The sequence below is a fragment of the Myotis davidii genome, unplaced genomic scaffold, assembly GCF_000327345.1.
Source record: "Myotis davidii unplaced genomic scaffold, ASM32734v1 scaffold31, whole genome shotgun sequence".
Classification (NCBI taxonomy): Eukaryota; Metazoa; Chordata; class Mammalia; order Chiroptera; family Vespertilionidae; genus Myotis; species Myotis davidii.
This window is the reverse complement of record NW_006283639.1, coordinates 3,098,295-3,113,321: the sequence shown is the minus strand read 5'-3', so window position 1 is coordinate 3,113,321 and position 15,027 is coordinate 3,098,295. Positions and strand designations below refer to the sequence as shown.

The following is a 15,027-nucleotide window of genomic DNA, read 5'->3' as shown; positions in this document are numbered from 1 at the left end:
AATCGAACCTGGGACCTTTCAGTCCGCAGGCCGACGCTCTATCCACTGAGCCAAACCGGTTTCGGCAATGTATTTTTCAATTACAGTTGACATTCAATATTATATTGATTTCAGGTCAACAGTATATAGTGGTTAGATATTTATATAATTTAGGAAGTGATCCCCTGATAAGCCTAATACTCTACTGGCACCATATAAAATTACAATCGTATTGACTATATTCCCTATGTTGTACTTTACGTCCCATGACTCTTTTATAACTATCAATTTGTACTTTTTAATTCCTTCATCTTTTTTACCTAGCCTCCTACTGACATCACCCCACCCCCTACCCCCAAATCTGGCAACAATCAGTTTGTTCTCTGTATCTGTGTCTATTTCTGTTGTTCATTTGTTTTTGTTTTTAATTTTTTTCTTTATTGGTTAAGGTATTAAATATGTGTCCTTATCCCCCCTTTGCCCCCCTCCCCACCCTCCAACTCATGCCCTCACAACCCTGGTTAGGCTTATACGCATGCATATAAGTCCTTTGGTTGATCCTTCCCCCTTACCCCCACCCTCCCCTACCTTCTCTCTGTGGTTTGAGGGTCTGATCGATGCTTCTCTGTCTCTGGATCTGTTTTTGTTCATCAGTGTATGTTGTTCATTATATTCCACAAATGAGTGAGATTCCACATATAAATGAAATCATATGGTATTTGTCTTTAACTTACTTCATTTAGTGTAATACCCTCTAGGTCAGTGGTTCTCAACCTTCTGGCCCTTTAAATACAGTTCCTCATGTTGTGACCCAACCATAAAATTGTTTTTGTTGCTACTTCATAACTGTAATGTTGCTACTGTTATGAATTGTAATGTAAATATCTGAAATGCAGAATGGTCTTAGGCGACCCCTGTGAAAGGGTCGTTAGACCGCCAAAAGGGGTCGCGCCCACAGGTTGAGAAACGCTGCTCTAGGTCCATCCATGGTTGTCACAAATGGTGAGATTTCATTCTTTTTTATGGCCGACTAATACTTTATTGTATATATGTATCACAATTTATCCATTGGTCTATCTATGGACACTTAGGTTACTTCCATTTCTTGGCTAGTGTAAATAATACTGCAATAATCATAGCAGTATATATATCTTTTCAAATTAGTGTTTTAGATTTCTTTGGATAAATACCCAGAAGTGAAATTTCTTGGTCATAAGGTAGTTTTTTGTGTTTTGTTTTTCTTAATATATTTTATTGATTTTTTACAGAGAAGAAGGGAGAGGGATAGAGAGTTAGAAACATCGATCAGCTGCCTCCTGCACACTCCCTACTGGAGATGTGCCCGCAATCAAGGTACATGCCCTTGACCGGAATTGAACCTGGGACCTTTCAGTCCGCAGGCCAATGCTCTGTCCACTGAGCCAAACCGGTTAGGGCGTGTTTTCTTTTTTTGAGGAACTTTCATACTGTGTATCATAGTGACTGCACCAATTTACATTTCAACAATGCATTAGAGTTCTCTTTTCTCCACAGTCTTGCCAGTACTTCCTGTTTATTATTATTGATGATAGCCATTCTGACAGGAATGATGTGGTATCTCATTGTGGTTTAATATAATTTATTAATGTATTTATTTGTTTGATTTTTAGAGTACATTTATTAAAGGTGGCTCTGGTGAAACAAGGAAAAACCTAGAATAAAAGAGCAACAGGAGATTAGGCAAGGCTGCTTTGGCTCTCTAGGGACGTTATGGGAAAAAAGTTAGCCAAGATGGGGCTGCTGTAAGCTCACTGCAAAGTCAGAAAAGGGGGCCCATTGTTCCCATGGTTGTAAGTCTCTAAGAGAAAGACCATTTACTTGGAAAGGATATGCTTCATTGTGATTTTAATTTGCATTTCTTTGATGATTAGTGATGTTGAGCATTTTCATGTCTGTTGGCCATCTGTGTGTTTTCTTTGGAGAAATGTCTATTCAAATTCTCTGGCCATTTTAAAATTGGATTTTGCTAAGTTGTAAGCCATTATTGGAAGTATCACTGGCTGATTTCTTCTATTTAGTAACTTGTCTTTTTGTTTGGTTAATGGTTTCCTTGGTTGTGCAAAAGCTTTAATTTGATGTAGTCCCATTGGATTATTTTTTTTGTTTGGTTTGGCCTATTGAAGAGATGTATCTAAAAAGTTGTTACTTAGGGTGAAGTATAAGATTTTACTGCCGATGTTTTCTTCTAGGAGTTTTATTTTTAAAAATTTTATTGTTCAAAGTATTATATAATGTCCCCTTTCTCTAGGAGTTTTATGATTTTGGGTCTTGCATTTAAATCTCTTATAGGCAGCTTATGTATGTCTTATTTTCTTATCCATTTAACCACCCTATATCTTTTAATTAGAGCATCTAATTCATTTTCATTTAATTGATAGGTATTAGTTATTGCCATTTTATTAATTGTTTTCTGATTATTTTTGTAGTTTCTATTTCTTTCTTATTCTCTTGCTCTCATCTCTTGTATGTTGGTGACTTTCTAGGGTTTTGTTTGGATTCTTTTTTTGTTTTTTTCCTAATTTCTTGTTGTCTCTTGTGAATTTTTGGATTGTGGTTACCATGTGTTTCATGTATATACCAAGCTTTGTTTATAGCAGTGTATTTTAAATTGATGGTTGCTTAAATTTGAACATATTCTAAAATCACCACTATTTTTAATTGCCCTTCTACATTTATGTTTTTGTCATTGTTTTTACTTCCTTTTTGTGTGTGTTTGTGTGTATTCCTTAATTTACTATTGTTATTATACATGATCTTCCAACTTTTGCCTTTTAACCTTTGCACTAGCTTTATAGTTGGTTGATTTATTGCTTTTATTATATGTTTGTTTCTGTTAGTGAGAAATTTTCTTTTTTATATTTTTATTTATATTTTTTATTTTTCAAAAATATTTTTTGATTAGAAGTCCCTTTAGTATTTCTTGTAATACTGGATTGGTGGTGGTGAGAATTCCTTTAGCTTTTTCTTGCTTCAGAAGCTCTTTATCTTTCCTTAAGTTCTAAATTATAGACCTGCTGGATAGAGTAGTCTGGGTTGTGAGTTCTTGCTTTTCGTTACTTTGAATATTTCATGCCAATCCCTTCTATTCTACAATGTTTCTGTTGAGAAATCAGTTGACAGTCATATGGGAGCTACCTTGTATAAAACTGTTTGCTTTCTTCTTGCTGCTTTTAAGGTTCTATTTTTGTCTTTAACTTTGGCATTTTAATTATGATGTGTCTTGGTGTGGGCCTCTTTGGGTTTATCTTGTTTGGAACTCTGCTTCTAGATTTGTATGTCTGTTTTCTTTGCCACGTTAGGGAAGTTTAGGTCATTATTTCTGGTACAGGTTTTCAATCTTATGCTTTCTCTCTTCCCCTCTGGACCCCTGTGATGGGTGATGTTGTCCCAGAGGTTTCCTAAACTATCCCCATTTTTATTTATCCTTTTTGCTGTCCTGGTTGGGTATTATCTACTATCTTGTGTTCCAAATCACTGATTTGATTCTCTGCTTCATCTGATCTGTTGTTGATTCCATCTAACTAAAATGTATTCTTCATTTCAGTTAGTTATATTCATTTCTGACTGATTCTTTTTTATGTTTTTTACCTCTGTGTAAAGTCTCACTAATTACATCTATTTCCCCCCTAAGTTTATTGAGTATCCTTATAATCAGTGTATTGAACTCTAGCTGCTAAATTCCTTGCCTCCATTTTATTTAATTTTTTCCTCAGTTTTGTCCTGTTATTTCATTTAGGGAATGTTTCTCTCTCTCTTCATTCTGGCTGGCTACCTTTGTTTTTCTCTCTACATATTAGGTAAATCCTTTACATCTCCTAGTCTTGTGTAGTAGGAATTCTGTGGGGTCTAGTGGCATAATCTCTTGGTCACCTTAGCTGGTTGCTCCAAGTGTGTCCCTTGTGTATGTTGTATGTGCCTTTATGTTGTAGTTGAGCCTGCATTGTTTTTGGCTCATCAGTTGGTGGGATTGACTCTGGCTGAATGGCTCTATGGAATGGCCTTTACATACCTGACAAGGTGTTGTGTGGGGTCTGGCCCCACGAAGTGGGATTCATTGTGTTGTGTGGTGCTCTGTTATTGTCTGAAGCCAGACACTGCGTGTGTTAGCTCTGGAGCCTCTTGGGAGGTACTCTGGTGCAGGCCCAGGTCAGCTGTTACCTGTGTCCTGCCTGGGCCATAGGTTAAGAGCTACAGTGTGATCTGTGATTGCTAGTTGCTGTGCTGAGCTTGGCGGCACCAGGGAGAGGCTATGCTGCAAACTGAGGCCAGCTGTCACTTGTGCTGGGCTTTGGACCAGCTGTCATTCGTGCAGGACATGTCAAGGCCAGCCACTTCTTATCTGTGGTTTATGGATCTTTGAAAGATTTTAGGGAAGTCCCCAGCACTGACTGAGGCAAGTTACTTGCGTGGAACAACCACTGAAAGAGGTTTGGGCCTGGTGCAGGAGTTAGGTGGGGTATGTTCTCAGGGAATAGCCAGGGTGGGGCAAGTGTTGTTAGCCAGGTTAACGGGGACTCGCACTTGCTGTCCACCTGCTCCTGTAGGCTTTGTGTGGGGAGGGCTCAACAAAGGGACAATGCCACTTTTGTCCAGAGAGAGTAGCCACTCCAGCCCTTGCCCTGAAGCGACAGTTCATTTTCTCCTCTAATATCCCAAGTACTTTTTGAGTTGCTGTCCTGACTCGACCCTAGAGTGAATTTTGTGAATGAGTGAGTCTATGCTTGGGTTTGCATGGGTCTCCAGTAGCTCACTGTCTCATCCAGACAGAATCCTCACTGATGTTCACAGATGTTGTGGGGACTCATTTTTTCCTAGCACTGGTACTCTAGAGCAGCGGTCGCCAACCTTTTGGACCTCACGGACCACCAGTAGTCCGCGGACCACCGGTTGGCGACCGCTGCTTCAGAGTGGCAGGCCTAGTGTGGGTCTGGGTCCCCTCGTTCCTCAGGGGCATCTCCACAGCTGAGCTATACCTCCCCATTCTTAACACCACATGTAGATATAGAAACATCCTGTTTCATGTCTCCACTCCTCCTACCAGTCTCCATGTGGTTTCTTTTTATATCCTTAGTTATAGGAATTTCTGTTCAGCTGGTCTTCGTGTGGGTCTCCTGGGTGTAGGTTCTGTAATTTAGTTGTAATTTTGCTCCGGGTATGAGAGGTGGAGAGCACAGCACTTATCTACTCTGCCATCTTGGTGGGTAGTCCAAACTAATTTTATTCTTAAAAATAAAAATCATTAATAGCACAGTATAAAACATTTCCACATTAGTAAATAGCCCTGTCAAATGAAGCTTACCTTTTTCAAGCCCAAGTATGGTTAAAATAGACTTTTTGATTAATTCTTTCTAAAGAGTATTGCATACTTCCGGCTCTTATTCTCTTAGAGAATATGCAAAACCATTTAATTTCTTGGTGCAAGAGTTCAAGAGTTGTCATGCTTCTACAGGCCTACAGAAAATAAGAAATTTAGGATGTTTGCTTCTATATTAAATCATTATTGTTTTGGAGTTATTGTGAATCAGAATGGTCATTTATAAGTAGGAAGAGATTTTATGCCTCTGGCAATTCTTCTTTACAACTTGTCCAAAGCTGTATTTCATACTAGATGTTTTTTAAATTGAAAAGAATTTTAAGTAAGTAGTTTGTATGTCACTTGTATTTTTTTTTCTTTTTTTTTCAGAGAAAGAATTAGTCATAGATCTGAATATACCTCTGGGAGATCCTTTGCAGCCAACGTGGGTAAGGGATCCGGAAACAAGAAAGATTAGTCTTATGGGTAAGATCAGGAATGATATTGAACATGCTTAATTTAATAGCTAAGAAGTACAAACTGCTGGCTTGATGACCCGACCACTTTCTCTTTTTCTTCCTAACTCTTTCTGAGCCAAAGTCCAGTAGAGGGTCTAATTCCAATAAGCAGCCCATATGAGGAATACTCTGGGGAGCATTGACAGCAAACAACTTGCAGGGGGCATATAGTACCATGCATTTGTCCTCTGGGATACAAGTGCTACCATCAGGAGTATTGCCTTCCCCAATTGGAAAACCAGGCATTCTTTGACATGGAGACAAGGGCTGTTTTGGGGGAACTGTAGCAAGTTAGCTAGCAGACACTAGGGTACACTCTTACTGTGAGACCAGAAAGGAATTGTGGACAGGATTTAGATAACCTTCTTGGGAGTGATATTCCAGTAATTATACCTGGGACATGAAACCTTTGAGAGGATGACTAGCAAGTGCATCAATCAGCCAGTCAGATGCCACACTTAACCTTCAGGTTGGCACAAAGTCGTAGAAACCTGCTGCTGTATTGAATAGGCATTAAACAGTTAGTGTCTTGGATGACCATGGGAGGTCCCAAGGAATGCGTGTAGTGTGGTGGGAGTAAGTAGGAGACACTAAGGTATTTATCAACCAGGCAGTGTTTATATATAGGAAATTCTTAAATGTTTTAACAGCTGTTATGACTGTTTCAGTGAGTATCAAGGACTATTTATCCTAAGTCATAGAACAAATAGGTCCAACTAGAGAAGCTATAATGATGTTCACACTTAAAATTTTGGCTGTGAAATAGGTTCCATTTGACTTCTTAAATAACAAAGTTATTTCTATATTCAGATTGTTTATTTGGTAGTAGAGGTAGAAGTACCGAGAATTTTGTTTAGTGTAGTGTCTTAATTAAAAACATTGCTGTTCTGTACCAGATTAGAAAAGTTGTGAGTATTGTTAGCAGTTCATCACTTTTTGTATGTTTCTTGAGTCTGTGTGTTTTCTATATCCTGTATATTTTCTATTTCTAATATGAGATATAGAAAACATTCCTAAATATCTAAGGAAACAGTCAGAAGCTTATGATAAAAGAATGTATTAATTATAGAACTGCAAAGTTTTATAAGTAAAAAGAAATTCAAAAGGGAGATAGTAATTTGTGAGCAATAGTTAGAACTCCAGTTACTTAGAGCCTTTACCTGATAAATAAAAATGTTATTTAATAATCAGTTAATTGCAAAGGACTCTATTGGCATGGTAATGGTACATTTGTATTGTGGGCTATGTTAAACTTTTAAAATGTATGGAAGTCTTTCTTTTTCTTGTCTCTTCGCTACTTTTGTTTTTCATTTGAGTTATAATGGGAAAAAAACCCAATACTGCCATTATTATTAACAGCTAAGACTTTAATGTTTACTTTGTGCCAGTGTTTTAAATACTTTATACAAATTAACTCATTTGATATTTAACATAGATGAGCTATTATTATTTTATAGAAGAGGCAATGTAAGCACAGAAAAAGGATAAATAACTTGGCTAAGGTTACACAGCTTATAAGGCAGAATTTGACATCTGTCATTCTAGCGCCAGAGTCAATGATCTTGATTTCTTTTCTTTTGTAGAGAGAATCATTGATTGGTTGCCTCCTGCACACCCCCTACTGGGGGGTTGGTGATCCAGCCCCTAATCCAGGCATGTGTCCTTGGCCAGAATTGAACCTGGGACCTTTAAGTCTGCAGGTTCGACCCTTTAGTCTGAAGCTCTATCCACTGAGCCAAACCTGCTAGGTCCTTAAGGTAGGTTTATATCTAGAAATGACTATTGAAATTATGTGTGTATATGTTATATTGTTGAGCAATATCATTGCTGTTGCTTTATAATTATATTAATATTTTTCCCTTAGAGCTTTTAAGGCCACGAGATACATACACATTTTCAGTTGAGCAGGATGAGTTGAAAGTGTATAAAACATTGGATACACCCCTTTTTTCTACTGGAAAATTGATATTAGGGCCACATCAAGAAAAGGGAAAGCAGCATGTTGGCTGGGATACATTGGTGAGTATATTTCTCCATATATTTTTGCTATTGGTACATTTCTATTTTATTAGACATGATGGGGCATTAAAAATGCTATTTCCTTATAGTGCACAGGTAATTTTTGTTGTTGTTATATCTGTTTAGAGTAAACCAATGGTTATTTTAAAGTTCGTTTTCAGTGTACCCTTGAAATTCAGAAGTTTAACCCTTTTCGGTCCAACCTGGAGGCTGACTCGACAGACCAGGCGCTAGGAGTAGGTCCAACGTCGAGCAATAAGAACATTGAAAAGTTCAACATTCAATCCCATCAATTAATTTGGACCAGACTGTTTGAATTCCAAAAATAACATTGGACCACAAAGGGTTAAGGAATGGTCTTTACTTAAATGAATCTTAGAACATTGGTTTGCACAGAAATCATTCGAATTTTTGTCCTGGAGGGGGTTATTAGGATTGAGTCTAAATCTCACTTCTTTGATAATGCAGTTTAGCAATAGAGGTTAAAAAACTTCTTCCAAATCATGTACGTAGTTAGCAGCAGACTGAAAATTGGGAGCTAGTATATATATATTTCTGCATTTTGAATTTAAAAATCATAGAATTTTAAAAACACAGGATACTTTATAATTACTGAATTAGTAGAAATTATTGGAAAGACATTTGTACCCATTGACCTGTGACTCACAGGTCAAATTTTTCCTAGGAAAATAAATGAAAAGTTAGGGAAGCTAAGCATATGTAATTATTCACTGTAACTTTGACAGCAGTTGCAGTAATTAGAAACCATTGAATTGTTCTACAGGAAGAAAATTATTATATTTACATTTTGACTTAATAATGAGATAAATCATTATCCTATACACTCCTATATAATTAAAGCCTAATATGCTAAGTATCTGACCATTTGTTTAACCAGTTGCTATGATGCGCACTGATCATCAGGGGGCAGACACTCTGGTAGGTTAGCTTGTTGCTGGATCAGGATTGGGCAAGACGGGGCCGGACATGCCCTGGAGCCCTTCTGCAGTCCCTCCCTGGCCCTGATCATACACCAGTGGGATCCCTCGGCCTGGCTTGCACCCTCTCTCAATCCGGGACCCCTCAGGGGATGTCGGAGAGCCAGTTTCGGCCTGATCCCCACAGGCCAGGCCGAGGAACCCCATTGGTACACAGTATGACAGTAAGTAGTTATTTAGCACTTATATGTTCCAGATACTGTATGAAGCATTTTTGAATGAGTTTAAGTATACTAGTATATATTTTTGAAGAATAGCCATATAAGCAGACCTTGGAGATAAACATTTAAGGAAACTGCAAGATAAAATATTCTCTTTATTTTATTTCTGGCTACAATTTAGAAATGGAATGACAGAAACTTGAAAAAACTGTAGAAAGATAACATGTTTATTAGTTGATTATAGTTGATTTTTCTTTCCTCTAAATATTGCCTTTAACTTTTTATAATGAAAATTAGATTTTTTTAATAAAAAGGAATAATTTTACATTTTTAAAGCATGAAGCACACTTTTAAATATAGGGATTTTGTTTGTTTGTTTTGTATCTTCACCCCAGGACATGCTCATTAATTTTTGGAGAGGGAGAGGGAGGGAGGGAGGGAGGGAGAGAAGGAGGGAGGGAGAGAGAGAGAGAGAGAGAGAGAGAGAGAGAGAGAGAGAGAGAGAGAGAGAGAGAGAGAGAGAGAGAGAGAGAGAGAGAGAGAGAGAGAGAGAGAGAGAGAGAGAGAGAGAGAGAGAGAGAGAGAGAGAGAGAGAGAGAAACATTGATGTGAAAAGAGAAACATCGGTCAGTTGTCTTCTGCACAACCAGGATTGAACCTGCAACCAAAGTATGTGTCCTGACTGGGAAAAGAACCCACAACCTTTTGGTGTACAGGACAGTGCTCCAACTACCTGAGCCAGCCATCCAAGGTCTAAATACAGATTTTTGAGAAACAAAAGAGGGATAAGATGGAGAAATAGCAAAGGTCATTAACTCTTCCTTCAAATTTAGTGCTAGAGAATCTGTTTGAAAGAGAGGAAGAGAGAAGGAAGCAGTCATATATTTCTTAAAATTAATTCACACAAGAACTAACAAATTAACTATGGTTGCTTTTCCAGAAGACAAAAAGAGATTAAGAAGTAGAAAAAGATAGAAGTTAAGTGATGTGTGAAGAGCAGAAATAAAGCAGAAGAAGAGAGAAAATAATCAAATAAGCAAAGTGTAGAAATATTTGAAAGCTAGGCAATAAATGTTCCCAAATATAAAAAACAAAACAAAAATAAAAAAAGTGACAGCAACTCACTTAGAAGAGCCAGTTTCTTAAAGAAATGTCTGATTCCAGGCCTTTGGCTGAACTTGGAATATTTTTATCAGACCTAGTAGCAAACTTTCCAAGACTTTTATGATTGAATCATAAGGTTTCAGAATCTAACTTGAAGATACTCTGATTGGAGAAAGATATGAAAACTTGATTGACCACATGAAAATTACAACTAAACTACAGAACAGCCACCATTCAAAACCAGAGAATTAAAGAAGCCACATTGAGACTATGGAGACAACAAACTGCTGGCCCCACACGCACATGTGGAAGATAAAAATTGGGTGGTAAGGGCTTATGCCAGTGATGGCGAACCTATGAACTCATTTTTTTTGTTGATTTTTCTTTGTTAAATGGCATTTAAATATATAAAATAAACATCAAAAATATAGGTCTTTTTTTTACTATGGTTGCAAATATCCAAAAATTTCTCTATGTGACACGGCACCAGAGTTAAGTTAGGGTTTTTCAAAATGCTGACATGCCAAACTCAAAAGGTTCGCCATCACTGGCTTATGTTATTAGATAGGGGCCATCTAGATAATCCAAGATAATTCTCCCATTTTTTGAGGTCCCTTTTACTATATACCATGACAAATTATGGAGATTATAACACATGGACATCTTTCTAAGGCAGTTATTCTACCTACCACATTTCTTATATTTCTTTGGAGTATAGTTGTTATGGTTCAATTTGAAATGAAATTTTATTTTTGAATTTTACAGGTTTTTTATGTTAACTTTGGTGACCTTTTATGTACCTTACATGAAACATCTTATGTAATAACAACTGGGGATTCATTCTATGTTCCTTCAGGTAAGAGTAATTAAAGACATTTTTTTCACATGGTTAAATATTTATGTAGTTGCTCATGAGCACATAAAAATGAAGTGTGGTCAAAATGAAGTGTGATGTGACTGATGCCAAAGAAGTTTGATAAATATTTTCTTTGAATTTTGTACATTAGTGTTTTGATACATGAAAATTGAATGAGTTGGTTTCTTTATTGCTGAATATGAAAATCTGTTGTTGTATCCAGGGTGGAGGGAAAATTATTTCCCTTGGGTCATCTCTAAGACATGTTGTCAAACAGTTTTTAGTAGTTTATTTTAAACATATAGAATAATATGGTTCATCAGTTATTGAAGAACACAAGTCTTTGGAAATGGAAATTTTAATTTGTTCATTCATTTCACAGATGTTATTGAAAGTCTGTCAAGCTTTGCTCTAAGAATGTGGGATATATATATAACAAAACAGGCAAAAATTCCTGCCCTCGTTGAGCTTACATTCACAGTAATAGTAGTTATGTTTGTATAGTATTTTATGTATGTCAGCACTGTGATGACCACTTTACATTTTATTAACTCAGCTTATCTTAGTATGTATCAATTTCCAATATATAGAAAGTCACAGTATGGTACTCAATGCTATGAATCTGTCTTTGTTTTCTGTTAATCTGTATTTTACTTTAGCTATTATTTATTACCTAATTTATATGTAAGAATAGCATTTGCTTTTTCTTTTTAACTTTGAGATGTTATTTTACTAAATATTTTACCTTTTATATTTACCTATTTATACATATGTCTAGTTTAGGGGAATCCATAGCCATTCCCAAACCCTAATAACCATTGGGCTCAGAGAGATTTTATTTTCTTGCATCCTTGTCTAATTTATTTTTATGTTTATTATCAATATGATATGAAATTAACATCCTTTTAAGCCTTATGTGGATCACAGGGGTTGGTTAACTCTAGGATTTTTCAATTAATGGAGTTAAGTAATAGGTACTTTGGGTTAGATGAATTGATTTTGGGTACCATATATTTTAACTGTGTTAGTCATAGCCAAACATTTAATCAAAAGAAATCATCTTATGGGAGTAAGTTTTAATTTTATTTTCTTATCACTTTTAGGTAATTATTACAACATCAAAAATCTTCTGAATGAGGACAGTGTTCTTCTTTTTACTCAGATAAAAAGATGAAAGACGAAGCAAAATTTAAATATGTGTATATATATTATATGCACACATGCACACACATGTATAATAGTTTATGTAGTTGGTACATTTGACTTGTAATTATTTGTGATTTTTAAAATAAAAATTTTATTTAGTTTTGTGTGTACTTATATCTGATAAATATTTCAAACTCCTATATGTATCTTCTAACTAGAGGCCCAGTGCACAAAATTCATGCCTCTTGTCTGCTGTTGGATCTCTGTATATTATTCTTTATTTCAGTCAGTGTATGCTTAATTTCTGGTTGATCCTTTTTCATATCCTCGAGGGTCTCACTAAATTTATCGGAGGTTTCTAGAAAATTCTTGAAAAACCTTATAACTGTGGTTTTGAAATCTATATTCAGTTGTTTGCTTTCCTTCATTTCTGTCATGTGTGACCTGTTTCTTTGTCTCCGCATTTTTTATGCTTCCCTGTGTTGGTAGAGTGGCTTTGTGTGCTAGGTGTCCTATAGGCCCCAGTGGCTCAGCCCCCCCAATTACCTGAGGTGGACACTCTTGATGCACCCCTTTGTGGACTTTGTGCACAGTCTTGTAGTTAAGCCTTGATTGTTGTTGTTGGTATCACTGGGAGGAATTGATCTCCAGGCCAATTGGCTGTGAGAATCAGCTGTGTCTACGGTGGGAGAAATTCTGTGCTGGAGACACCCTTATGGGTCACTGCAGTTTGTTAGGGAATTGTCAGATTGCAAAGGGCCAGGGCATTCATATGCAAAAGCATCTGCTGCAGCTTGGGTGTGGCGGGGTCTCAGGGAATCAACAGGGTGGAGCAAGCAGCAATGGCTGATCCTCAGCCCTGCCCTAAGGGGCCCCGCGTCTCAGTGTCCCGGTAATCGGTAATCGCTGCAACCACCTTTGAGAGAAAGCCGTCCTCGACTTCTGAGTTCTGCCTGCTGCCAGACAGTCCAGTTTCTCCCCGTATAAGTCTAGGTCCCCAGAGACTCACCCGGAACTGGAGTTCAGAGCAGTCGGGGGCTTGTGAGTCCCAATTCAAAAGACAACTGCATCCTCAGTTGCCAGCCCTTGCTGCGTGCACCCCCGTACCTCTGCACTTCCGCACCTCCTCTGAGTCTCAGTGTGCTTTCCTCTTTCCTTCTAGTTGTAGAATTTCCACTCAGTCAGCCTTCCTGTGGTTCTGGATGATGTCCATTTTGCCTTTTAGTTGTATTTTTGAATTTGTTGTGGGAGGCAGCAATTTCCGGTGTTTACCTATGCCACCATCTTGGTTTCTCCAAGAAGTCCCTCTTTTAAGTCAGCCTTTGCCTATTCCACTTTGATTTCTTGCAGCACAATTCTATTTATCACTGTAGGTAGGCTTCACTTATTCTAGAACTTTATATAAATGGGCTCATAAAATATTCTTTCATTCAGCAAATATCTAAGATTCATTCACTATATCAATCATTTATGTTTTATTGCTGAGTGGAATTCCATATGATTACACCACTTTCTTTCTTCTTGATAGACATTTGGGTTGTTTCCTGTTTTGAACTAGTATGAATAAAGCTGCTGTGGATATTCTTGTCAAGTTATTTAATGGACATATGTTTTTGTTTCTCTTCGATTTATATCTATGATGGAATTACTAGATTAAAGTATATGTGTATAATTAATGTTATGACAAACTGCCAAACACCTTTCCAAAGTGACTATCATTTTTGCACTCTTACTAGCAAATTATGTGAACTGCAGTTGCTTCATATCTTTGCCAATATTTGGTGTTATCAGTCTTTAATTTTAGCCATTACAGTGGGTTTTAAAGGGTATCTCTTTAGGAAGGTACAAGTTTGTTCTTGTTTTTAAATCCTCGCTCAAGGATATGTTTTTATTGATTTTAAAGAGAGAGAAAAATCAGTGTGAGAAAAAAACATGGATCTATTGCCTCCTGTATATACCCTGACTTGGGATTGAACCTGCCACCTAGGTATGTTCCATTACCAGAATTGAACCTACAACCCTTCAATGCATGGGAGGACGCACCAACCAACTGAGCGACACCGTTGCAGGGCAGGAAGCTACAAGTTTTATGCTATGTTTGTTTTATGATCCATCTCTATCATTTGTATAGTGTCAGCTAGGGGTAAAGGGAATTTATTTTTTCCTGTATGGATATTCAGTTATCTTGGTTGAAAAGTTATGCAAGTGCTGTAAGTCTCCTAATTTTGCTCCAGAGTTTCTAGATCATTTTGGCTATTACATACTCTTCAACAAATGATATATCTTTCCATTTATTTAGATCTTAGTTTCTTTTGATGTTATTTTATAGTTTCAAAGTAGAGATGTTGCTAATTAAAAAAAATTATTGGTAGGCATTGCAATGTTTGGTACTATTGTTTTTCTAACTTTCTTTTTCAAGTTTTTGTTGCTAACATGCAGAAGTACAATTGATTTTTACTAAGTCATGTGCCACATAATGATTTTTTTTGATCAACGATGAACTACATATACTATGGTGATCCCATAAGATTGTAATGGAACTGAAGTTTCCCATCAGCTAGTGATTATGTAGCATTCATACCATAATGCAACACTTTATTCATGTGTTTGTGGTGATGATGGTGTTAACCTCCTGTATTGCCAGTCGTATAAATGTATAGCAATTATTTAAGTACATAATACATTATAATAAACTAGAGGCCCGGTGCACAAAATTTGTGCACTTGGCAGGAAGAAGGGAAGTCCCTCAGCCTGGCCGGTGCCCTCTCGCAGTCTGGGACCCCTCGGGAGGTAACGCCCTGCTGGCTTGGGCCTGCTCCCGGGTGGCAGAGGGCAGGCCCAATCCCTAGGTGCAGCCCCTGGTCGGGCTCAGAGCAGGGCCGATTGGGGGGGTGGGGTGGCGGCCCCTGTCCTG

The 15,027-nt window shown here is 37.3% G+C and overlaps 1 protein-coding gene across 5 annotated transcripts in view; it reads left to right on the top strand.

Annotated features, from left to right (window-relative positions):
- The window catches only part of CENPC (centromere protein C), a 64,830-nt gene extending 52,547 nt beyond the window's left edge, over positions 1 to 12,283 (top strand). For all 5 annotated transcript variants that reach the window (XM_006753861.2, XM_015565839.1, XM_015565835.1 and 2 more), the window contains 4 exons: positions 5,702 to 5,797; positions 7,694 to 7,848; positions 10,877 to 10,967; positions 12,071 to 12,283. In XM_006753861.2, the coding sequence (XP_006753924.1) occupies positions 5,702 to 5,797; positions 7,694 to 7,848; positions 10,877 to 10,967; positions 12,071 to 12,141 (413 nt within the window). In that variant the 3' untranslated portion in view covers positions 12,142 to 12,283. The remainder of the gene's footprint in view (positions 1 to 5,701; positions 5,798 to 7,693; positions 7,849 to 10,876; positions 10,968 to 12,070) is intronic.
- The last annotated feature ends 2,744 nt before the right edge of the window (positions 12,284 to 15,027 follow it).